We start from the raw sequence: 26,416 nt of genomic DNA, 5'->3' as shown, positions 1-26,416 counted from the left end.
TTGCAGATCATACCACATTCTGTGCCCATAGTCTGAAATGCCTTTTGGAAGCCAGTACCTGTTTGTGTGTAACTGCAGTTGATTAAAACACACACACACACACACACACACACGTGTGTGTGTGTGTGTGTGTGTGTGTATGCTCATCCGTATTTTATTTTCCCCCTAACGTTTTATTACGAGGATTTTCAAAGTTGAAATGATTTTGCAATGAACACACCCATCATTAAGAGTCTGCCATTCAAAACATTTTACTCTACGTGTTTGATCACATGTCTATCCATCTCTCTCTCTCCATCAATCCACATTATTTTCGGATTCATTTCAAAGTAAATGTAGTAGATTTCACCAGTTAACTTCATATATTTTACATACTTTGACTCTGGCTGTTCAAACATTACACAAATGTGCCTAAATTGTTATAGAGTCCTGTGAAAATTGTAAAATAAATACCTGTTTTACTGGGGAAAAAATTTAGGAAACTTATTTTAAAAGTAACAGATTTTTTTGGAATTCTGGCATGAAGTTGGAGAAGAATACTGGCTTATTTTTAAATCTGAACTTTCTTGTGACTCAGACATTGCTGACCCCTAATAAAGAGGGGGGTATACTTGTAAATTTTGTTTTCATCATTGAGACAGGAGCCAAATAACTTCCAGTTCTTCTAGAGAGACAGGATCTTTAAAAGTGTTATAAACATCAAGTGTTGGTCACTCCAACAAAATCTATTGCATTTGGAAAGCAGAGGAGCAGTTAACTGAGGACTAAATTGGTCTATGCTGGATCCGATCCCAAACCCTGGTGTCAGGGTGTTAAGTGCAAATTATTAAAAAACACTTTCATTACCATTGGAACAGCGAGACCTGGATGGAGATGAAAGATACTAGTGTATGGCTTTTGCCCCTATTTTTGTGGAAAGCACTCCCTACGTTCTTGCAAAGCTATGTTGTTCTTCCCTTTATTCTCAATCCCTGGAGTCGTGTCCTAACACTGTCCCTTGGCCCAGGGGGTTGGCTGGGTATATTTCCTTCTGGAAGTCTTCACTTGCACTCTTGAGTTAGCTGGCAGGAGATCCCTTAAAAGCATTTCCAGGCAGTGTTTCCCATCCCTATAGGGGCTAATCTTGCAATTTCCACTTCACTGTCAGCTGCCGTTGCTTGGGTCCAAACAGTTCTCTGCTATGTTCCCAATCTCTGGACCTTCCAAGAAAATTTAATGTATAACCACAAAAAGTTAGAACAGAAAAATCTTTGGGGGCAGGGTTTAGGTGGGGGATATGGGTGGAGAACTTGGTGATTAGATATATTTTAAATGTGTCAGTAGAACATGATTTTTAAAAAATTACGTATAGGGAGTTGTAAAAAATTTACCAACCCCCTCAGACAGACACACTGTCATTTAAAACCCATAAGAAATCCTTGACACCATGGAATAATATGTATTTTGGTCTTGGAAGGGACTATGAGGTCGCTAAAGTTTGATTCCTCTACCACTGACTTACTCTCTGATCTCGGAATGTGACTGACTTGTTCTGTGATGGTTTCATAAGCACCAATAATAAAACTGATTTAGTGCATATAGTATAATAGAGAAGTTTAAGACTGTATCTAGTTGCTATTAGGCCTTGAGTTTTTGGCATTATTTCATTAAATTTTTAGATATTAACATTTATCAATTTAGTATTATTTGAAAAAAGTTGCTTTGTGTATGAATACTTTATATTCTGTAGTTTATCTACATGGTACCACCTTTACTAAAATGATATTTCCAGAAATCCCTTTGTGGAAGATACATTTTCTTATTGCAAAATGTATATGACACGTAGAAAGTGATCAGACTCTGTACTTATTGCTAAGCAGGAAGGTGGAAAGTGTCCTAGATTTATGATTAGGACAGGTGACAGTGCTTGAGCTTCTATTCTTAGTTTGACCTTGCCCCCCTCTCTTGAGGCAAGACACTTAATCTTTTAATGTCTCAGTTTATCCACCTATAACACCTGCAGTCTTATTTCATGAAAATAGTACCCGGTTTTTATTTGACAGCTTTTGAGGACTTGATGCAGAAAGTAGCATGGACATTCAAATTACTAGGTAGAAGTTATTTGGATGTTGAATGATAATCTTGACAAATTAGTAATTACTACATTTAGAAAGTTACAGCTCTGGAGGGAATTGATATTTGATATTGTTGTCCTGTGTGCTCTAAGTTACCATCATAACAGTAGGAAAATAAACTCTGTCTTGGATGTGGTACAAAGGGATTAACTCACTTCTTCAAGTTGTTACTAAATTGCCAGCCCTTTCAACAACAGAAATAAAAAAAGTACTCCTTGTTTTACTTAATTTTTCTGGAATAAAACTCTTCTGACTAACCTTATTTTTTTTTCTTTTGTTGAGGGCTTTTCAAGTTACTCTCTTTGTAAAGAATGAAGGATAAACCATGTCAGTTACTTAAAGCAACTAAAATCACCCCCTACAAATATGTAGAGAGGAGTATGCTTTTAATTTTTAGATCAAAGCAAAGAACTAAGATTATGTGGCACTTGCTTATTATACATTTATTCCCAGCTACTTACTTGTGCCTCTGTAAACAATTAAGTATTAACTGACTATCAAGAGGATTAAATAGCTAGACCCTGAGTAAAGCTAAAATACCCCTATGACTATTTTATCAATTCTACATCCTTCAAAGTTTGGGCTAAATTGAGAGAGAATCCCTATCATGGAGATTGTCAGTCTTTTCACAATGATCTGCTACTATATTTTTATGGTGCATTGTAAATGGTGTATGTTTATTGTGAAAATTGTGTGAGTCACGTGAAAAATTAAACCCACCTGAAAAATTAGAAGACACTACCTACTTATGTATAAAGCCTGATTTATATACATTTACTCTCAAACAACATGGGTTTGAACTGCCTGGGTCCATTTATAGGTGGATTTTTTTTTCAATAAATAACGGTAAATGTATTTTCTCTTACGATTTTCTTAATAACATTTTCTTTTCTCTAATTTACTTTATTGTAAGAATATAATCTTATATTGTAAGTACATAGTACATATAGCCTACAAAATATGTGCTAATCAACTGTTTATGTTATCAGTAAGGCTACTGGTCAACAGTAGGCTATTTATAGTAAAGTTTTGGGGGAATCAAAAGTCCTACTTGGATTTTTGACTATGTGGGGGGCCAGCACCCCTAACCCCTGCAGTGTTTAAGGGTCAACTGTATGTATATATTTTTTTCTTTTACAAATATATTTTGATATTTTTCAGTTCATATAGTACTTGGACATATTATTTCATTTCATTCCTACAGCAATTCTATAGGGAAAGCAGGATCGTTATTAATGTTCCCATTTTATCAATGAGGAAGAAAACTTAACTTGGCTAGTGAGCAGCTAACCAAGTCAGGGATTCCATCCGGGGTTTTTGTGTCTATTGCTCATTCCTTGAGTTACAAAAGAGTCAAGTCAACCAAACATTCACTGTTCATTAAATGAAAACTTAAAATTCATTTACCTCTTACACTGTTTTCTGAAACTATTTTTACAAAGTTGTAATTGATTTTGTACTTGCTCAAAACGTTTTAAAATTAGATGTCCTGTTTCAGAGCTCCTGAATTAGTCTCTTCTCTGTACACTTCCTTGTTCAACATGATGATTTATATAGGCTTTAGCATTGACTTGTGACATTAAATGAGTAGACCATTGGAAGCGAATGGAAATTAATTCAGTTTTGTGATTTTCATCATACTCCTGGTTCACTACACTGAATTGCCATTACACTGTGACTGAAGATCCTAACAAAAATAGCTGGTAGATATACTTTTCAAATGATTTGCATATATTAAGCTGATTTACAAACCTCAACCCCTTTTCCTGAAATGCAAAGAGTTAATTTTTTTTACATGTTAGCTGTGAAATTGGAGTGAGGGTGCTAGTGGCATTTCTTTTTCTTGTTTGTCCATAGAAACGGGGAGTTACAATCTAAGTTGGTAAATCAGTGACAAATAGAACATGAGTCATCTGGATTCAGTTAGTTATACTGCTACCTTTAAAATACAGTGCACATTTCAGAAAAGGCTGATTTTGAGATTACAGACATTGAGCTACGCTTCTGCTCTAAAGAAGGAACACTTCTTTAGAGGGTTAAATTAACACAGGGTTAATTTAAAACTCTGATCCAGATAGAGTTGAAAAAAATCCCTGACAGGTTTCTATAACGAACGAGTATGGTGTTTTGTTCTCCCAAGAGGCAGTTTTAAGGTCAGAACTGTAACTCAGAGCCATGCACTTGGTTGGTGATAGGCATTGTTGACATGTTGCCATTCTAATCGTCCAAAAGGGCTTGTGCCCAGCTCAGGTTGCTCCGTTATCCCCAGCTGAGAAACTACCTTTCATGTTTTTTAAAATAGATAAAGAGGAGAACATGAATATTTGGAAGTCAAATACCATATGTACTTGATAGCTTTTCAGCCTAAAAACTTGATGAACCCGAAGTGCCTCTTTAGTTTTGAGAGGTAATCCTTCATTGCCACTAATCTGTCATGGTCCAGCACTGCATGAGCATATGTGTACTTTGTCAGGATGAGTTTATTGTTTTGTAATTCATTGGCAAGGCATTGTGGTTTAGTGCAAAGAGCACTAGACTTAGAATCAAAAGCCACTTCCTGTCTGGGTGGCTTATTAACTGAGGGTAACCGTAGCATAGTTGGCATAGGATTTCCAGATGGCATCATCTTTGCATGAACAGAAATAATCTGCCATTTCAGTAAGCTTTGGTGGGTGCTACTTGATCCACTTGAGATCCTTTCATCGTTTTTCCTTTTGCTCTCTTCCTTCCCTTGTAAATCACAAGTCTTGTTCTTTTAGTGCAGCTGACCACTGTTGGGTGTTGGAGGGAGGCAATCTGATTAATTTACTCCTTTTTTTAGTTGGTTCATTCCATCATTTTAAACTTTGTATATTCCTTACAGCATTGTTTATAATAACAGACTGTAAGCACCTTAACTGTCCGTCCGTAAGGGACTGATTAAGTGAATTGTGGCATATATACAGTTGGATACTATGTACATGTTAACAAAAGTAGAAACTCTTTATGTACTACCATGGAAAATTCTCTACAATACGTTAAGTAGAAAAGACAAGGTGCAGAAGAGTATGTATAGTGTATCACTATTATGGTTTTTAAAAAGGAAAAAGACAAAAATGTATATATCTACCTATTTTTCATATGCCCAGTATCTCTGGGAATATAAGAAGACACTGGTATCCTTGGTTGGAGAGAGCGAAGTGGGTGTCAGGGCACAGGGAGAGGAGGAAGACTTTTCACTGTATACTCTTGTGCCTTTCCAAAAATACATATTTAAGAAATCAATTCACACCACAAAACAAGAACGTTTACATAGCATTGTTCATAGTGGCTAAAAAGTAGCAACAACTCATGTCCATCCATTAACTGATGAATAGGTAAACAGGATGTTACGGAATATTATTTAGTTATAAAAAGGAATGACGTGCTGAGCACCTACCACATGCACGCGCCTTGAAAACACGCTAAGTTAAAGAAATCAACCACAGGAGTCACGGCTTGTATGATCCCATTTACATGAAATGTGTGAAATAGGCAAATCTGTAGAGACAGAAAGTAGAATAGTAGCTGCCAGGGGCTGGGGGAAGGGAGATAGAGAGTGATAGCTGAGAGGTCCAGGGTTTCTTTTTTGGTGATGAAAATGTTCTGGAATTAGATAGGGGTGATGGTTACCCAACTTTATGAATATACCAAAAACTACTGAAGTGTGTACTTTAAAAGGGTGGATTTTACGGTGTCTAAACTGTATCTCAGTAAATAAAAACAACTTGGTGAAGTCATGAACATGGTCACTTTAAGAATCACTGTGAACATATAAAGCAATGAACACCTTAAGTTTCCACCTAAGAAGTATTTCAATTGTAAATACTTCCCTGATGGCGCCAGAGGACTTCAGATGCTTTAGCTCCTTTCACTAACACTCACTAGTGATCTTTTCATTTTAGGGGAATATTGTTAACCTAAATGAAGCCCGGATTGATGGAATTTTGGGCAACATAACCAAATAAAGGAGTTTGAATTCTATGGGATTGAGATGTTGTGGCTGCAGGCTTTCCCTAAACCCTGCCATTGGGAGAGAAGGCTCTGGGAGTTTTTGAAGGAGCCTCCGAGAATCTTTTGGACTAGTCTGCCCTTTCTCTGCCCACAGCTGATCCCAGAGCTGCCCCTGCCCCTATCCTGCCTCCCTGGGCTGCTCAGCCGCCACTGTTCCCTTCCCTGTGTTCTCCTGGGTACAGCTGAATCACAGGGTTTAAGGAGCCCTTTCTGATAGGGCATTGGCTTCGGGGTTCTGGGGTGAGTTTGGTGGACCTGACAATACAGCTTCTCTTCCCATAGTCACTAACTGTTCATTGATGCTGGGTCGTTGCGGCTTTGGTCCAGCAGAACAATTGCCATCATAGCACATGGCCTGTCCACGGGTTGGTTGGATACCAGTCTTCCCAACTCCAGGTGTCTTAACTTGAATTCACTTTGGAGTGTGCATGACCACAATGTATCTTTGGTCAGGAGTGGGGTACATAATGCATATTTCAGTTTGCCACCCCTGAGACCTTAGGCACTATTCCTGTGCTCACTGAAGCTAAGTCTCCCCACAAGCAACCTTAGCTCCCCTGAAGTGCTGAGTCCTCCCTGTAAGTGACCTAATAAGACGGAGTCTTTCAGATCCACGTCCTTGGCAGTTGTTCAGAATTAACTCACACAATACAAAAGCAACCGATGTTCTGGCTGGAGCTACTGTTCAGATGGTCTACGTAGCTGCTTTTTGTTGTTGATCTTCATAGGCCCACGCAAGATCAAAGGTGTGAACCACAGGTGGCCTGTCTCATTAATTAGTCACATCATAGCGAGCCCTCGTTCATCGTGTTGGAAAATCGAATCATCTACTGGGCGTACTGGGCCCTTACTTGGCAGGAGGGATGTAGGGAAGAGCCCTCCTCACCCTAAGACTGAGCAGCTGCCTTAGATCTAGCAGGTCTTTTATTTGCAGGAGAGGATCAAGAGCAGTGTTTTGTTCTTCCTAGGTGTCCACCATTTGCTCCTAAACCCACCTTATCTGTGTGAGGTACACAGCTCTCTCTGGGCTGTCTCGCTGCCGGAGGCTGATTCCTCTGAGTTCCTAGGACTTTTAGAATTGCTCTCTGGTACCCCAAGCATTCTCACGCCCATAATCCTTACAGCTGAACTTTTGGCCAACATCCTGAGCTCTTATCTCTTTTCCACATATCCCTTTGAACTGGTAAACTTGAAGATAAATTCTTCTTTTGCAGGACTCTGCTACTTGGGACATCCACATTTTTAGAGTGTAATTGCATAAATAATATTTTTTGCTTCCTTTGTGCCAGCCACTGTTCTAAATATTGCAAATATTTACTACTACCCTATTAACATAGGTATTATTGTTATCCCCATTCTACAGGTGAGCAAACTGACTCACAGAGAAGTTAAGTAGATCTTGCTTGCACACAACCAGTAAGCGGTGGAGGCAGGATTCGATTTATACATTCTGGCTCCAGAGTCCATGCCCTTAGCCACAGCACTGTATTCCCTTGAAACTTTATACATTAGATATAATCATGTTAAACTTAGGGCAAATTCCATATTATCTGTCTTAGAACAATGATATTCAAGCAGTCTCATGTAAAATTAAGACTTCGATTTCTTTCGTGGAAATCTTCAAAAATAGCTATGATCCAGTCTGAACCATTTTATTTGAATTCCATTGGATGCAACAATCACCATTACTCTTGGTTTAGTTTTCCGTACCTTAGACAGTCTGGTAAATAACACTAGGTACATATTCACATGTTTGTTTTCTTGAGTATCACACTGCTTGGAAGTGAACCAGGAGGGTTGGGATTTGAGGTAAATGTGATGTGATCTTTTCAAGTGCATGACCTTTGGTGGCTCCTGCCACTCTAGCTGTAGAGTCCTTTTCGCATTCTGTTTGCCGAACTTCTTGTTCCTGTTGTTCTGTTCCTGTACTCACCTTCTGGCATGGTGAACATATTGCTTGACTTCAAGGGCTTTGAGACCACTCACTCGTGCTCCTTGAGTGTCAGCTGCTATAGGCAGACCCTCTGTTCTTCCATCAACCTGGTTCTTATCTCTCATGGCTCTGTATCAACTGCCACTTGCTAGTTATCTCAGCTGAAGTTTATGGTCTCTTTGACCCCACTCTTACTGTATAGCATGAGAGAATCTACAAAGTGCTCATCTACAAATCATACAACTGTCGCTTAGTCTCCAGGTCTGTGACCCAGACACCTAGCCTCTGCTGCTGATTATCAAAAACCAAGGGACCATGAACCCCATTTACCATAAATCGCATTCCCAGGTTTTGCATTGTCGTGAGTAAAGCGCCCTGTTGGAAGCAGCTTGATACTGTGCCAGGAATAGCGCCTTGGGCGTCTGCACACTCAGGTTCTAGACCTGGAGCTGCTGTTAATGTTGTGAAGCAAGTCATCTCCACTCTGGGCCTTAGTTTCCACGTTTGTAAAATGAGGTGGTTGGACTACATGGTATCTAAGGTCATTTCCAACTCTATCATTATGCAATCATTATCAAGTTGGAAGCACCCAGAGACTCTGCCTGTTATACTCTGTCCTGACCATGCACAGACAGAGAGAAAACAAGCTATGCTTTGGGGCAGTGAACTCATGTCAGGCCACACACAAGATCACACTGGCCTTTCCTCTGGCCCTTGTAAACAGAATAGCTCTTTTCACAGAAAGTTATTTGTGTTTGCTCTCTCAGCTATGAAGCACTGTGGATCACTACCCTCCTGGGTCCTCCTGTGAGTATCTGCTTCGAATCCAGACTGAGACACAGCTCAGGCAGCCAGATAATGACCCTTGGGGAAACGTGGCAGATGGGGACCAAATGAGGTTGCACCTTAGGTCTTTCAATCCTCTAGAAATCCGATTGCCCCTGCTATCAGTCAACCCTGTTACCTAACCAAATCTAGACTTTCTGAGAGACACCCCATCACTGCTTGATCCCTTTCTGCCTCCTGTGCTCCCACTCCCACCTCTGTGTACCATGACCAAGCCCCGCAGAACCACTCATGAGTGTTTCCAACATTCGCCCTGAATTCCAGGGCTATCCCCTGTTGAGGAGTTGAAAACACCAATGCATAATAAGGTAATGTATTAATTACAGTCCTTTGGTAAATGACAAATTAACTAGTTGAGATCTCACAGCAAGAAGCAGGGCTCATGAAGTATTGTGATAACATCTCTGGTTAAGGCAGTCAATCTCCATTAGCAGCTTTAAGAATAAAGAAATAGCTTATTTGATTTGCTGGGTTTTGCAAATGGATATTAATCAGCTGAGTAGATTAGAGACTAGGGTCATGGCATGTTTAGCCCTCAAGCATCTATCAGAGGCTTGAAATGTCCATAACAGCTGGGCTTGGTGACTGCCAGGACTTAACATGATTGAAAGGGTGTTTTGAATCATGGCACATGGCAACATGGAAATAAAACAGATATGTCACAAGTAGGTGGTAGAAATAGAATGGAAGAGAAGTTTAACACCTAAAATATGACAAAGATTTATCCCTACCAGCTTCTCAGTTTCATGATGCATTCATTTTCCCTTGATCTGAGATTCTGTATTTGTATTATGTATTTTCTTCTAAAACTCTTTCTAATTCTTCTATCATTTTTTTCGCTTTTAAATGCCACTTCAATTTTTTGAAAAAAAAATCTGAGATCATCGTAGTGGCTTGCTGTGAAACTCATCTGTTCATTGTTGTCCTGATGGTGATTTCTGGTTAGAGGCCCATCAAAACATCTATAGGACATGGTTGTGATAGTTCATACATCTTGGTGAGAGTCTTGTAGCAGTGTAAGAAGGGGCTGACTTTGGGGACAACAGACATTTAAAACTGTTATGAAGCAGGAGATGACATTTCCAATGATCGAATGGCAGAGGCCATGGCATGTGTTTAAATTCTTAATCTCTGAGTGAAGATTGCAAGGAAACCTTCTAAGCCCTGCTTAATGGTGAAATGAACAGGTCTTCTCTGGAGGGAATTAGCATTTCCCAGGTGCTTTGCTATTTACAGGGTCCTCAGTTTCATGCATCTTACCTCATTTGTAGCAGGTCTTCCCCTTTCGTAGCCTCCCTTTCGTTTGCTCTGAAGCTCATAGAGACCCTTTGGGGAGGAAGAATTCCAGCTTTGCTTCCATTTGGATCGTGGATGCTGAAATCGCCCCTCAGGTGGTTCTGGGGACGGGGGCTCCCTTGTTTTACTCAGATGGGCATGCCATGAATTGTGTGACATTTAAGCAGTGACTTTGCAAGATTTGACTTGTCAGTAAGGAAAAGTACTCTTCCCACCCTAAAGATTGACAGGAACATGAGATGGCTGAAGCTGTACTGTCCTTTTTCTGGCAAGAACTCATAGGACAAGAAATACTCGGGAGAGCTCAACATCGAATCCCATCATATCATAGTGCATGACTAGATGCCTTAAGATTGCAGTTGGAGTCACTCAGTAAAATTGTTGGCGGAGGGACTGGTAGTAGCCTGACAAAGTTATATTGAGAAAAAACTTGTAGTGTGTTAATTTATTAGTAGTAGGCATGTGAAGAAAAGAAGAATCTAAAAAAAAAAAAAAAAGATCAGACCTCTGATAAATCCACAAAGGCTCCATTCCAGATTGTCATAAGCCTCTTGCCTCTGGCTATGACTAATGGCCAGTAAAAGTCTGAATAACTTTTCAACCATTTGTAAATTTCTCCAGTAAAAGAAAAAGTATAGTAAAGGGAAAAGGGCGCCCACAAGCCAAGCTGTGAACCAGGAACTCCCGAGGTGTAGGCCAACTAGGTCACTGAATTTGCCGTGTTTGACTCTTAGGTTGCACCACTTTGAACTTTGGAAGTTTGATCCTCCCAGTGGTGTTTCTGAGGTAGAGTCTGGGATTAGATTGCAGGGTGAGAATTCCCATAAACGTGATTCCATCGTAACTGCAATGTTAGCCCTAGTTCTCTCTCGACTTGACAACTGGATCCCCATTAAAGGGGGTTAGTTATTGACATCTCAGGAGAACCTCACTGTAAAGCTCCAAGTAAAGCGCCACTCTTCCCCACACCAGTGCTGCCTCTCTAATTCCCCATTATTTCCTGATCACCCAGAATGACCACGTCGGAAGGATTGCCAGCTCCTTCTCCTCCGACACATCTAACCAGTCCTTTAAGTCCTGCCCCGCGCTGTGCCTTCCATCTCCTTTCCCTTTCATGCCTGTTGCCATTGTTGCTCTCATTCAATTTCCCCTTATGTCTCATCTGGACAACAACAATACCCTCCTAGACTTTCCCTGCTTCCAGACTCCATTCCCTAAGACTGACTCTTCTTATCACTGCTCATATTTCCCTGATCTCACCCTTCTCTTGCACCAATTGCAAAAAGACCCTCCGAGCTCTGGCTTTCCCTTTCTTTTCTAGCTTGATGTGCCACTGCAGACATATCCTGTGCTCCTGCCCCCACTGGGCTGCCTCCTGCTTCGGGAGCAGGCCCTGTGTTCTCGTATTTTTGTTCATACTGTGCCTTTTCTTGGAATTCCCTCTCCTCTTCTCCTTGTGCTAAAGCCTTACCCATTTTTCAGGGACCAGGTCAAATCGTATCACATTCATCAAGTCTTATCTGATCCCTGCAAACCTAATATGATCGCTGCCTGTGATAAATCTATACCACTTTATATCTCTTGTAATACCATGCTGTGCCTTGCGTGACAGTCATTTGTATATTGATCTTGATACACTTGGAAGGAAAGACTGTATCTTACTCTTTGTGAGCAACAAAATATTCTACACCACATAGTAGGACATCTGTTTCATAAGTGTTCGTCCTCCAAAATAAATGAATAGATGGGGTGGTATCATCTACAAGTGGGGCCCGTGGGTAGGTTAAAATGTAACTGCTGAGTAGGTGGAAGACAAGAATCTGTAGATAACCTCTGAAGTAAATGGCTCCCAGAGGACCATATGCAAGAGGGAGCTTAGGACTTGTGATGCCTAACTCACTGAAAAATCATCCTGATGTACACTGGAGTGTGAAAGACTTAAAGGTCTGAAATGTGGCCTTCAGACACTAAAGAGATTTGTTAATCAAACACCAGCCAGCTCCACCAACAGTATATAAAGGCGCTTTGTAAACAGTGCGGTGATTATTAAGGATATTATTAACATCATACTGTTCATATGTAATGAAGTTGGCTCAGACGCTAATGAAACCACTGATTGTTTGGGTGTGTGCTAAATAACCGTCAAGGTGTCTGAACCACTGATCCAAGGCAGGATAAAATTACCAGCGAGTCTTACTGAGAAATTGTGTTTCACCTCACAAAGAGCCCGTTCTGTTTGGGTTTTGTGAAAGTTGTGGTTTTGTGACTTGACATGGGCATGGGGACAAATGTCAGAGCAGGCAGTGGTCATGCTTCATGAAGTTTATAGGAAGGCAGAGTTAACCTGGTTGAAGTAAATTGCAGATGGAATAAATCCTGTTGTAGGGCCAAGCTCCCAGCTCACGCTGGCTTGTAGCCGACTAGTTAATTAATGGTCAGGAGTAATTCTCTTGTTCTTGTGTTTCAGGCAAAATAGATTTATGTTTATTTGCTAACTTCATAAGGCTATCAGTCTGTCCATATTCCGTTGTTGCTTTGCAAAATGATCAGATGGCTAATGGAACTTGGTAAAAGAATGGGATCAAATATATGGTGATGGAAGGCGAACTGACTCTGGGTGGTGAACACACAATGTGATATATCGATGATGTATTACAGAATTGTACACTTGAAACCTAGGTAACTTTACTAACCATTGTCACCCCAATAAACTTTAATTAAAAAAAACAAAACATCTCCTGATACATGGCTTGAAACTGGAATTGACTTCCTTGAGGAAAGCACTTGGCAATCTCAGTTTATTGTTCACAGCACTAAAAGATGCATTTTTTAAAAATGCCTTGGCTCTATCTAAAAATACACTTCACTAAAATCTAAAATTTGGGGTTCATAAAGGTTGATCATCGAATAAATTAGGAGCATTTCCTCGGGGTGACAGTTTAAGTTTATTTTAGGGGTGTAGTATTGTTCAGACTGGCCAATCTCCCTGCCATAATGTAATCAGGCTGGATAAGAAAGGCTAGAGAGGCGTGCGGGGGTGCACAGTGTCACTTCCCTTTTTTCCCAGGCTTATTTTTTTGGACATTATCATGTAATAAACCTGTAACATCCTGGCTTTTATTGTTATGTCATTTTTCCAGCAAACTAGGAGTTACAATTTCAGCTGTCTTTTAGAATAGCTTTTCTAAGCATTTGAAAAGCATAAAAGTTGTGAAACTCATTTATTTATCCGTGAAGCATGTATTGCTTACCTGCTATCTGTTGGGAATAGCAAAACAAGTAAAGCATGTTCCCGGCCCTCAGCCTGGTAGGGGAGATGTGTGAATATGGTCCAAACCAGTGACATGCACTAGACAAGGCAGTGTGTATAAGGTACTGAGCCCAGCGCCTGTCCCGGAGTGAAAGTCGGATGCCTTCCTTGAAGTTCAGTGGCCAAAGCCACTTTTAGGGTTCCAGGTGGGACTGTGTTTTGGTTTTATATGAGGCTTGATTAAGCCTTTTTGCTTCATTGAATTCATTTTTTTCAACAAATAGTTACTGTGGGGATCAAATTGGGGCAGGGGCTAGGGAGTGTGGGGCATGGGGAGCATGGTTGCAATTTTAAATAGGGTGGCCAAAGAAGACATCACTGAAAAAGTGACTTGGAGTAAAGCCTTGAAGGAAGTAGAGGTGCAATCAAGAGGCTCGGTGCTGAGGGAATTGGTGTTGGGGCCCTGAGGTGGGGTGTGTCTGAAGGGTACAAGGGACAGTGCAGATGCCAGTGAGGCTGGAGATGAAGGGAGCGAGGGCAATTGGGGCAGGGATGAGGCTAGAGAATGAACAGGGCAGGGGGTTTAGAGGCCATGTTGAGGACCTTGGCTCTTCCTAGAACTTCTTCCTGATGAGCAGTCCCCAGCCATCGGGCAGCCTGTTGAGCTGTTACAGCATGATACGTGACAGTCTTCATTTTTGTCCATATTTGTACTCTTTTTTTTTACTGGGGAATATGGGGGAACAGCTCCATGTCAAGTTGTTGTCTTCAATCTAGTTGTGGAGGGTGCAGCTCCCTGGCCCATGGGGAAATCGAACCGGGAACCCGGGTGTTATGAGCACTGTGCTCTAACCACTGATCAACCGGCCGCCCATATTTTCACTTTTATTGTCCCTGATGGTGAGAAGAGATTTCGTTTGTGGGACAAAGTCTCTTCCTTGTCTACGTAGCGGATATAGGCATGTATGTCTGTGTCCTGTCCTCTGTCCAGCACTAAGGAGATATGTGGCTAGAATTGCTCTTTTCAGTAATTCTGCTGATCTGTGGTACATACCAAGGAGGACATACATAATGCCCTTGATCTCTATATTCATAGTGTCTAATCCCTTTTGATTATACTGGTAACATAAGGCTTTCTCTTACAGTTACTGTTATCATTAATGGCACAAAAATGAATTCTTCGTAGGGCCAAATGCGAGCTCTTTAGGCATATAAAGTGGTTAACAAGGGTGGCTCAGCGTTAAGCTATGCCAGAGCTGAGTCCAAATTTTATTCCGGTACAGGGATAACTTTCTATGTGGCCTCTCTGGCTCTGGAGCTAATTTGGATGCTGAGTAGCACCCCAGGTATTTATATGTAGTGTTTGGTATTTTTACTGGGTCCTATTCTTCTCCCTTGGATCACCTAAAATGGTTAAGAATTTTCGAGTGGGATTAAGGTTGTGATCTCTGGGGAGGGGTGGGCCATCTGCTCTCGGTTATTTTTGTGTTAGCTGCTTCCCCTTAAATGTATGTTCACAGATGAGCCACAGCCTTCTCAGGTGGGGTCGAGGGAGGACTGGTGTAGGTGCTGCTCCTGAACTTGGTCTCTGAGCAATGGCTTCCCATAGACACTCAGGTAAAAGCTTCATATTCTTTATCTTTATTGACCACAAGGTTCTTAGGGCACTGAATCCATCATTTGCCTAAAAGATACTTTTTGATGAAATGATTTTAGTCTTGTCTAAATAGGTAGTAAGACAGCTCGTCTCTGTTCTGCCCCTTTAATGCTGTTTCAAAGGTAAAAGGTTATTCTTATTCAAGAAGAATTAGCAGTTTGAGTGACTTATTTTTTAAGAGTATGTAAGCCTTTTACTATATTGTACATTTTTTAGGACAGCTTATGAAACTGTAAGAGGTTGTGTGAGGAAAGAGATTTTCTTTGGTTGGAAACTTCTGGTTTTCTTTGGTTATTTATGAGATACAAATATTTCCTTCACAGTGCTTTAAATCGAACTTAAGGTGTTTAGAAAAGGTCGATCAAATATGGAGCTGGAAGGAGGAATATTTATAACTAAGAAAGTCCATAATGACTTACCACATATCTTCCCTTTTTCTGAATAACCTTTTCAGTCTTCCTGAAAAAACAACTATGATCCTTTTGATATGACACTTGGGTTATTAATTGTTCTTATCAGGAAAAGGGGCAAATTTTCGGAACCTCTGGACTGTCATTACCATAAGAGCCTTCCTCTTGTTTTGTAAACTGACATTAAGGAAGCCCTTTGGCTATGGACAAGACACTGCAGAATAGGGGTCAAAGGACTGAAGGTCAGGCAGTCTCCCCGGAAAGCCCGGTTCTCTCAAGTCAGCCTGCTGCCAGTTTCTCCTCTGAAGCCAGGAATGCTGCTGTTGCTCTTTGCCCTCTGCCTAAGTAACGGTCCCCTTTCTTAGAAGCTGGGCACTTGGTCCTGTTGCCTACCTTTTAGATTAAGGGACAAAGTAATCATTAGTGGCAGTCTTTTGGAAAAATTATTTTTGTTTTGAAACTTACAATTGCCTGCCGATACTTAAACAATGGGAATACTTTTGGAAATGTTCTCCTTGGGTGTTTTAAAACAAATAGGCTGCAATGGAATTCGCTGCCTCAATGCAATGTCTTCCTTGTTCCCAAGTGTTCAAGCACTGTCTCTGTTTCCCAGGAGCCACTTTACCAACATGGTACCACATGCCTGAGATTGTGGTAATCGGCCAACATACACATTCTCTGGGTATAGGCAAACTATTCAGCTATACTAGTTGTTCCAATGGACCTTGAAGGCATGTTAACTGGTAAAGGAACTCCCCATTTTACTTACTAAGTGACAGAATAGGAAAATAATATATTTAAAAGGTGACATAATTACAGCACACCCAACCTTGGGCTTTAAATTGTACCAACTCCTGATGTTATTCTTGCTTATATTAATATAAATCTGGAGGCTATAACTGTGACTAAATTAGACAAATTAATTGACACCTTTTAGATGAGTTTTTAAATCGGGAACTATTGTTTTGTATTGCATTAGGTTCATAGATCCATGGAAGCAGATGGAAGAGAAAGAAAATCCTCACAGAATTTTCTTTCCTCACAGAAAGAAAATCCACATTGCCCCCAAATTGCCTTTGTATGGACAGAATTGGATCAGAATCCAATTTTAGTGACCATCCATGTACTGAGAGGACGTTTCAAGTACAAGAAATTATACTTTCGTTACTGAACACTTGCAGTCTGCAAAATTGTGTATACGCAAATCCTTTATACCCTTTATATGTTGTTTTTCCCTTTCAAGTTGAGGTCCAGTGTGGGGGTGTGATGGGAGGGAAGATCACTTGCCATGTTATTCAGCCATTGATTCCCTTCACCAGCCATTGCCCAGGGGGTTACACACGCCCGACAATCTTTTTTCAGGGTACCATGGAAAATGAAACAGTGGGGTGAAAGGGGGTAATCAAACTGGATTGGCTTCTTAAAATAACTGAAAAATAGTAGTCAGAAGATTTGGTGGAGGGTGAAACTGAACGTTTTGTACATTTTTTAAATTTTAGTTTCAGGTTTTTTGTACTTTTAATGAACACCAAACAACCACCTACTATGGTACTTCACCACAACTAGAGAAACTGAAAACACAGGTTTTATTGCTGCCGGGTTGGAAGTGCTGTTTTCCTATATGGAAGATGGAACATACTGCACATAATATGTGCAACGTTAAGAAAAGCTTTTACTATGCGCAAAATAGCACTAGAATAGAATCTGGCCCAGTGGAAGTTCAGTGGCACATACTTTTTTCTTTAATAATCTCTATCCAACCCTCCTGATACCAGATATAATGTAAACTGTGTTACCTGTCTATCAGTGATCCACAAGTGATTTATATGTTTTTCCCCCCTAAATGCCGCCCACGTACAAGTGATGTTGCTAATAACATTGAATCATTCTGTACATGTTCTATTTTTAAGGGGAAAAAACACTTTCTGATTTTCTAGGAAATTCAATGAAAGACTACTTTTCAGCCGTGACTCATGAACTCCGTCTCATGGCAACTATTTAGGGATTTATTCCCAAATGTCTGACGACACCTCCAGGTGCGCGAGCATAACTGTTACACAAGTGTCCTATTCATCGGCGAGGGCTCCATTCCATTTGTTGAATGTTCCATTTGTTGTATATTGCAGGAAAGCAATATACCCTTTCTTTAGAAGCCAATATTTATACATAGAGTGACTAACAGACTGGTATGTTGGACTTAGCAATGAACAGATCAAAAATAACCTGATTTTTTTTTCCATTTGGGTTGCTGTTCATTGTTTACAACGTGCGGTATATATACCATTCAGGGAAAGCACATAGTTAGAAAAATGCTACCTAGTCATAATACTCACTTTTTCCTTAGGCACGAGGTGAAAAATGAATGTTAGCAAGAAATACATGAGAAGATACACATAAAAATACAAGCAAGATTATCAAATACAAATTGAATCTTCTCTAATGAGAGGTTGATCGTAAAAAAAAAAAAGGCTGCGATGTTATATTACTCGTATATATACATGATTAAATCAAAAGCCAAAACTTTTTATTGAGATACTGAGGTTTATGTAGGCACCTTATAGCATGTTGGATGTAGTTCGGGATTTTCTGAAAGAAGAAGCTTCTTTATTAAATGAAGAGTGATGTGTCTTTTGAAGCAGGCATAGCAAGAAAGTCAGGCTACCGTCTTGGAATAAATATCTAAAATTTGATCACTCAGTCACATTTCCAACTGCATTCTAACCTACTAAGTCTATGCAGGACAGCTGGTTAGATGTCAGCCCCTTAAGGTCACAGGAGATGTCCCCTACTTTTCTGAAACAGGAATCTTTGTTATAAAAGGCTTTTAATAAAAGAAGTTTTAGAAGGTTACCGGTGGTGACTTACTTCCATCTGTCAATCAACAGGCATGTACTGTGTGACTCCTGTATGCAAGGCCCTGGATTAGGTCCCGGGGGCTCCTAGTGTATTGGCAAACTTTTCTGTGACAGAGAAACCTCTTTACTACATACAGATGAGGGCCACACCATGAGGTTAAAATTAGTCGAAGAGCTACCTTAGGGAAAATATGGCTTGGACAGCGATGGGCGGGAAGGGAAGTGGCACTGTAATTATATGTATCCAGGTTTCATTTAGTGATTGATGACATGCCCTTTCCCAGATAACAGCAATAGGTCAAGGCAAACAGATCTGGAAGTTTTGGAAGGTTAAAAGCTTCAGATTTCATCTACTTAGAAATTGCTAAGGGGGTAAAAATTATTCCCTAAGAGATAAACACCTAAGTATATGTCATTCAGTAAGATTAAAGAAAGCCCCAAAGAAGAGGTAAATGCCATCTTCATTCTCTATTCTCTTATTTCCAACAAAGGGAAAGAAAGGAAAGTGCAAAGCTTTTCTCTCCTCTTGAAGTCAGAGCTTAACTATGGCTCATTTTGGTGGAGCCCACAAATCAGGGTATCTGTTCTCTTTGGAACCTCAGCGTTGTCATTTATAAGCTGTTAACTTAGCATTGTTAACCTCTCTGAAGATGAGTAGTAACAAAATATTTTGCTCTTGTACACATCGTCCATATTTTATGCAAAGTTTTGACATGATAACTATCTTGTCAGCAGGAATGTATTACTCCAGCTTCCTCCTAAGCACAGTGTGTGGCGGTTCGGAATAGTTTGGGATCAAATAATCATAAGGTTAGAAAAACACGAGGTAAGCTGATTCAGGTTGCCCCAAGTTCCACTTAATTGGATTTATTGCAAAAGAGTACTAGAGTTCATGAATTTGTCATCGACATTGTTAACATGCTTTAAGTATTTCCAGCCTGTTTACTTATTAGGCAATAAAGCCAGTATTCCTAGAAGTGCCTATTGTGTCTTGACAAACAAGCGTTTCCATACACATGAGAAAGATTTGAGTCCACAGTGGAAATAAGTTCTAAAAGGATATGCCCTTGGAAATCTGTCTCTCCACCTGGACACAGACTCTTTGGGTTTAAGTGTACAGTGGTGGGGAATATAAGATGACTGGATTTTTCACACTGCAGAAAGAAAAAAAATAATAATGCCTTCAGCCAGGACCCCCAAACCCCAAGAGGTTGGACTCTCCATCGTGGTGCCATTAACTTGGGTTGGATTCATTTAATTTTCCTATTGCTGGATTTAAGACCCTGCACTATAGGAATGATAAAGTGGTGAGCAACTCCATTGACTGACTGCATATTCAACACACTCTGGTACTTCCATGTCCATTGTGAGCCATGGATTATTTCATCATATGGATGCCTAGAAACCCTGAGCGACACCTGAAATCTATGTAAATTTACTAACAATTGTCACCCCAATAAATTTAATTTAAAAAAAAGAAACCCTGAGCGAGTTATGTTCTAGAGCTATGAAAGAACCAGTGAAGAACTTGGCTTTGGTAACATTAACGGTTTGAACGTACACGGTTTTAAAATGGTAAAAATGTGGCAGGTAAGATCTCTCTGGTACTGTGAGCCAAAACCTCTGAATACCTCTAAGTAGAATTCACTGTGTTTTCCAGTGGTTTCTTTTTTGTATGACACTTACACCTGTATTTTGACCATAAAGCTATGACTCAGAAATAGCATGAGATGGGACTCCCCTTAGGTGGGACTCCATATGGTACTTTAATATAGATATATTTGCAATCCATTTCTTCTTTGAAAGACACCAAAACAGAGTGATATTCAAATAAATAGGGTTCAGGGGCCGGCCCGGTGGCTCAGGCGGTTGGAGCTCCGTGCTCCTAACTCCGAAGGGTGCCAGTTCTATTGCCACATGGGCCAGTGGGCTCTCAACCACAAGGTTGCCAGCTCGATTCCTTGAGTCCTGCAAGGGATGGTGGGCAGTGCCCCCTGCAACTAAGATTGAACACAGCACCTTGAGCTGAGCTGCCTCCCGGATGGCTCAGTTGGTTGGAGTGTGTCCTCTTAACCACAAGGTTGCCGGTTCAACTCCCGCAAGGGATGGTGGGCTGTGCCCTCTGCAACTAGCAACGGCAACTGGACCTGGAGCGGAGCTGCGCCCTCCACAACTAAGACTGAAAGGACAACAACTTGACTTGGAAAAAAGTCCTGGGAAGTACACACTTCCCCAATAAAGTCCTGTTCCCCTTCCCCAATAAAATCTTTAAAAAATAATAATAAGTAGGGTTCAAAGTTCTACTCTAAATAGAGAATTTGGTAAGGGAGAAAGAGGGACTTTCAAATATGGTCGAAGAAAATAGTCTCTGAAGGGCTAAATCAGCTGAGGTTAGTAGCCACGCAGGAAGCCAGTGCTTCTTATCGATTCTGATTTCCTGCCAAATGGCATTTAGGAGCCACTGATAATTTAATTTCCTGGCATTTGCTGCTACTGGAGATTTATTTGGTTTCTCTACTGAGCTCTTAACAACAAAGTAAATCTTTGTTGAGTGCACAGTTTCAATATGGAAAAGCTAATGAGACAAGGATTTTATGTGACATGTGAAAGACCAGCAAGAATGAATTAAGGAGAGTGATTTCCAACATACTATCACTGTGACAGACAGTTTTTTCTCTACGCACAGAGGCTAAAGGCAGTTTAAAAGCTGCCTTACGTAAATAGTGTGTAGTTCAAGAAGACAAACTCCGCTTTCACCATGTCTCTACTTTTCATTTCTAACCCAATTGTGTAAGGGAACATCCTGCTTTTCTTTTGGGGGAAAGAACCATTCTCTGGTCTCAATAAAGCTCTGAACTGTGACACGACTGTGTCGAGCAGTTGTCCTTGTCTAAGAATGTCAGTTACTGGCTTCAGTCATTAGTTCTTTAGAGATGAGGGGCTCTGTCTGTGTGGCAGCAGGGGCAGGAGCTGGGCTGGTCCAGAACCTGATGCTTGTCAGTAGTCTGATGCCCTGTTTGGGGATTGGCTTCAGAAACTGACCCAGTTCTGAGTGACAGTTCGCTGGCCTTCGCCAAGGCGGGGTCTGAGACACAGGGTGTGGTTTCCTTAGCTCACACTCTGCTATTTGGTTGCCTGTGGCAACAGGATTCAAATAACTTGGACATGTGTTTCTATAAAAAAAAAAAAAAAAAAGACTGGGAATGGGACCCAAAGTGGGAGTTTGGGGCCGTTCAGTGAGTGGAAGAGCTGCGGTGAGTACCGGGCAACTGCTCTTTGCTTTTCCCTCGTTCTTTCTCTCTAAATTACGTGGGGGAATGTCTGCTAGCACAATAACCATGTTTGTGGGTAGTTGGAGAAAATCGTCTCCATTCTTGTTTCCGCACAAATTAAATAATTGCTATGTATTTGCCCATGTAAGTGTCTTTTTCAGAGAGAGAGGAACAAGTTATGTATATGTTTAAAGAAGTTGAGAGTCAATAGATACTCACATTTGGTACCTTTTTGGTGGCAGGATTAACAGAGTGCCTTAGCAATGCGTGTGATGCCGGCTGGTGGTTTAGGGTCCCGGTGGTGGGGTAGGGGGGAGGGGGACAAGGGGAATTGTTCATATGAAGGTAATGGAAGGGGTTCTTGGAATAATCAGCTTAAGACCTTTGAAAGGTCACACCACCACCCCACCCCTGATTTTCCTTTAAAAGTGAAAATTTTAAAACAGCAAATGTCCTAAATAGTAACACTTCATTAACTGTATCGACCCTCACTTGCTCGAACAAAGAGGGAGATTTGATTTTGGCATGTCGCAAAACTGCACATCCCTGTGACAAGTAATTCAGTTGCAGAACTTGCCGGTACCAATTGAGAAAGCCACTTTTATGATGAAATCCTCTCTTGCTTGATTGCTCAGGTCTCAAAAGTCAGTAAACTATCTTGGACAAAACTGCTTAAGGATCCATTCAGGAATTTAAAAGCGTTTTGCCACATTTAAAGTAAATGCAGACATTTTAGACAAACTAATAAGGATTGCTTGCATGCCTCGCGTAGTCTAGAGTCAGCAGTAAGTTTTTGTTCAGATGAAATGAACTTTACTGACAGGAGGAACGTGAGGCCTCTGGAGGATGCTGTCCCCCCCCCCCCCCACACGCACACCAAGAAGTACCCAACGGGGAGCCGGAAGCTGGCAGAGAGGTTTCTGGCTCACTATCTAGAACGCGGCCGTTAAAGCAGAGGGTCTGGGCACCTCCTTCCTCCGCAGCCTGCATAGCCGGCAAGCATCTCTCCTCCAAGCAGCTGCTGCATGCAGACAGTGCCCAAAGCTGTGTGTCGCTTTGTGTAAAACAAGTCCTCCTCTCTTGCCAGCTCCGTCAACTCCTGCACTATTGACGTCACTGCCGAGAGCCACCACACAGCCCTGAGTCCCTGTCCGGCCAACACAAGCTCTGGTCCACTTGTCCCCCTCAGGGTTCTGGGAAGCAGCACAATGGATATCCCAGCAGGGTTTTCTCCGAAGTCCCCAGGGACTCACTAGCCATTGGCCTTCTGGCCCCTGGAGAGCTACCCTCAGGGGCACTTTCTTCCCAGGAGTCATAGTGAAGTATCTGTTAACTTGGCGCCTGCAGGCCCCGCACGACATCACGCAGCTGTCCCCGGGAGCGTCTGCAGCAGAGCGCGCTGGCCTTTTCATTGGTCATTTGTTCCATCTGCTTGCCTCCACAGGTCCCTCCAGGTACAGGGTGGGCACCATGGCTGAGAAGTTTGACTGCCACTACTGCAGGGACCCCCTGCAGGGGAAGAAGTACGTGGAGAAGGATGGCCACCACTCCTGCCTGAAGTGCTTTGACAAGTTCTGCGCCAACACCTGCGTGGACTGCCGCAAGCCCATCAGTGCGGACTGCAAGGTAAAGTGGGCCCCACACGGGGACGGGACACAGGGACGGGACAGGGTGGCTTTCCTGCAGCTGAGACAACAAAAGCCCACCTTCTCCTGAGTTCTCCTCATCACCGCAGTCACCTGTGTGGAAGGCAGGGCAGGCAGTGGCATGGAGATGAGGAAACCGAGGCCCTAGCCCAGGAGCTGGCCACCCTTGCTTAGCGTTCATTGCCTTGACAGCACCCCAAGCTGTCTGTGCAGAACTTGGGCTGGCTGGTGCCAAGACCCACGCCAGCTCTTTGGTTGTACTCGTACCCTTGTTTCAGGAGCTGTGAGTCTTCCATCCTCACCTCAATGTCCCCCATGGTACTCACAAGGACATTCACCTGGGGGTAGCCCCAGGGTGTGAAGGGCGGTGTCCCCCGCCCCGTGCGCCTGCCCGTATCACACACAGCAGCCCGTCCCCTTCTCCTTGGTTTCCAGGAGGTGCACTACAAGAACCGCTACTGGCACGATACCTGCTTTCGCTGTTCCAAGTGCCTTCACCCCTTGGCCAATGAGACCTTTGTGGCCAAGGACAACAAGATCCTGTGCAACAAGTGTACCACGCGGGAGGAGTCCCTCAAGTGCAAGGGCTGCTTCAAGGCCATTGTGCCAGGTACTGCTCACACTCACCCCCCGGGGCGGCCAGGGAGGAGGCCTGAGGGCAGAGATGATGGGGGTTACTGATGACGATGGGGCTAATGCTGCTGTGAGCTGCTCTTAGCTTTTAGCGTATATATGCACGCATATATATCCATGTATACATGCGTACACATATATGCTCGCACACACGCACACACTCGGAAACTAAAGACCACTGGAGAGAACTGTCTGTGGCAAGAGAAGGAAGTGAAAAGTATGTAGCGCTTTCTCATTTGGGTATAGTAAGTGATTGAAGCATGCTTCCTCCTTAGGGTGTAACTCTGGGTCAGCCAGTCCCCTAGGGAATCTCTAAGTCCATGAAGGGCATGGGAGTGGGAGCGGGGACTCAGGCATCTACTCCTCAAACACTGCAGCTGGGGTCCCCTCCCTGACAGCTCTGGGTTGGCACACCCACAAGTAGGCGATTGTTGAGAACCCCCCACGGGCAGGTTCATGGGAAGTGTGAGGCCAGTAACTGCAGGGCCTGCATTCCCTCACCTCTGGAGGGCCCAGGCTGGGAGCTGAGTGGATGCAGCCCCCTGCAGAGCACTGTCAGTGGGGCTATCCGATGGCTTCCCCCCCGCAGGCGATCAGAACGTGGAGTACAAGGGGATCGTCTGGCACAAAGACTGCTTCACCTGCAGCAACTGCAAGCAAGTCATCGGGACTGGAAGCTTCTTCCCGAAAGGGGAGGACTTCTACTGCACGACTTGCCACGAGACCAAATTTGCCAAGCATTGCGTGAAGTGCAACAAGGTAGGTTGTCAAGGGAGTTCTGTGTGGACTGTTGTTTCTAGAAGCGTTTGACAGTTGGCAGAGCACTTGCACACACACTATCCCATTCCATCCCCACGACAGCCCTGTGACGTGGGAATTATTATGCTCGTTTTACAGATGAGGAGACTGTGGTAGTAGAGAGCAGTGCCCAGCCGAGTCAGGCTGTCTGACGGCGCTCACCCCGGAGGCACGGGCGGCCCTGGCTCTAGAGGCCTGCCTCCACCACCTAGTGGCTGTGTCACCTCGCATGGGGGCTCGCCTTCTCTGAGCCTCGGTGTCTTCATCTGTAACTCGGGGATAATAATAGCACCTGCCTCCCATGGCCGTTGTGGCGATTAAATGAGATACTGTAGACCAAAGCGCCCAGCACGGTGCCTGGCACATAGTAGGCATTCAACAAAATGGTTGTTGAATCTGAATCCGGTGCTACACTCCCTGGTCTAGGCCATCACATCTGGAGGAATCACTTACCAGGATCAGCCCTGGCATGCCGAGTGCTTTGTGTGTGTTACCTGCTCTAAGAAGCTGGCTGGGCAGCGTTTCACCGCTGTGGAGGACCAGTATTACTGCGTGGATTGCTACAAGAACTTTGTGGCCAAGAAGTGTGCTGGATGCAAGAACCCCATCACTGGTAGGCTAAAGAGTCCTTGCTAAGTCGGCCAGGCTAGGTTTTGCGCATGGTAACCATCTCTCATTTTCCTACGTCGTCGGTTTCATCCACAAAGGCCCCCAAAGAATGCCCTCTCCCCTTGCCATTGTGGTCCCGAAGGCCCCCAAATAGTTTGGATTCTCCCCCAGGCCTGGTTAGCCCTTTGCAACACACAACACTTCCTGACTGCTGCTGACTAACTAATGACGCTGTGCTGAGGAGTTCACGAGCCTGAGACCCACGGCCACGGGCAGGCACTGCGTGTGCGCGGGATTGTGGGGCGGGAGGGGTGGGGAAGCGGAGGGGAGAGGAAAGGGGGAGGGGAGCGGAGGCTGGAGAGCCATAGGCTGCCATCATAACACCCCATGGCGGAAGGCTAGCTCAGAGGTGCCTGTGGGCACCTATGTTGCGATCAGAAGCCAAGCTAATCACTTCATTCCTCATCTCGCGGCCGCGATCCACGTGCCCTGGGCCCTTTCCCCACCTCCACTCTTCCCATCTCCCCGGGGAGCCTTGAAATGTACATTTGAGAAGACTTTTGCCATCCTCAGGGAAAAGGACTGTGTCAAGAGTGAGCCACCCAGTCTCTAAAGCTAGGAAGCCCCCAGTGTGCCACGGGAAACGCTTGCCTCTCACCCTGTTTCCCAGCGCCAACCTCCGGGGCAGGCATCCGGGTGGAGAGAGGACTTGTCCCTCATGGGTGGTGGTTCTTTATAGAAAAAATCGAAGCTTAGCAGCTCCTCGAGGCCCGGTAAGTGCACACCCCACAAACAGCCCAAGTTTGCCTCCTGGTGGCCAATTTGATGCCATGGCCCTGACCTAAATGAAAGAAACTGGTTATGCTGGGAGGTCGGTGCGCGTCACAGGGCGATCGCGGTGGCATGTGGGTTCTTTAAATCAGGGAATCCCTTGGCTGAGTTCTGGCATCTTCTCAGGTCCTTGAGAGCCGTAGCAGGGTCACGGCGGCGTGGCGTGGGGGACAGTGCACGATGGAGAGGGGTGGCCTGGGAGCCGGGCAGATGCCGCCCCTGCGTGCTTGGTGG

General features: G+C 43.2%; 1 protein-coding gene across 17 annotated transcripts in view; it reads left to right on the top strand.

Annotated features, from left to right (window-relative positions):
- Positions 1 to 26,416, top strand: part of FHL1 (four and a half LIM domains 1) — a 58,752-nt gene that overhangs the window by 30,727 nt on the left and 1,609 nt on the right. For 4 of the 17 annotated variants that reach the window (XM_081043590.1, XM_081043595.1, XM_081043596.1 and 1 more), the window contains 5 exons: positions 23,110 to 23,291; positions 23,747 to 23,921; positions 24,534 to 24,703; positions 25,169 to 25,355; positions 25,925 to 26,124. In XM_081043590.1, coding sequence (XP_080899716.1) covers positions 23,136 to 23,291; positions 23,747 to 23,921; positions 24,534 to 24,703; positions 25,169 to 25,355; positions 25,925 to 26,124 — 888 coding nt within the window. In that variant the 5' untranslated portion in view covers positions 23,110 to 23,135. Of the gene's footprint in view, positions 1 to 14,979; positions 15,089 to 21,480; positions 21,648 to 23,109; positions 23,292 to 23,746; positions 23,922 to 24,533; positions 24,704 to 25,168; positions 25,356 to 25,924; positions 26,125 to 26,416 lie in introns of those variants that run through there. The other 13 variants (XM_081043600.1, XM_081043587.1, XM_081043601.1 and 10 more) reach the window with 8 other exon arrangements.

This window comes from Rhinolophus hipposideros (genome assembly GCF_964194185.1).
Source record: "Rhinolophus hipposideros genome assembly, chromosome: X".
Taxonomy (NCBI): domain Eukaryota; kingdom Metazoa; phylum Chordata; class Mammalia; order Chiroptera; family Rhinolophidae; genus Rhinolophus; species Rhinolophus hipposideros.
The sequence above is the reverse complement of the archived record's forward strand: the minus strand, read 5'-3'. Positions and strand labels throughout refer to the sequence as shown.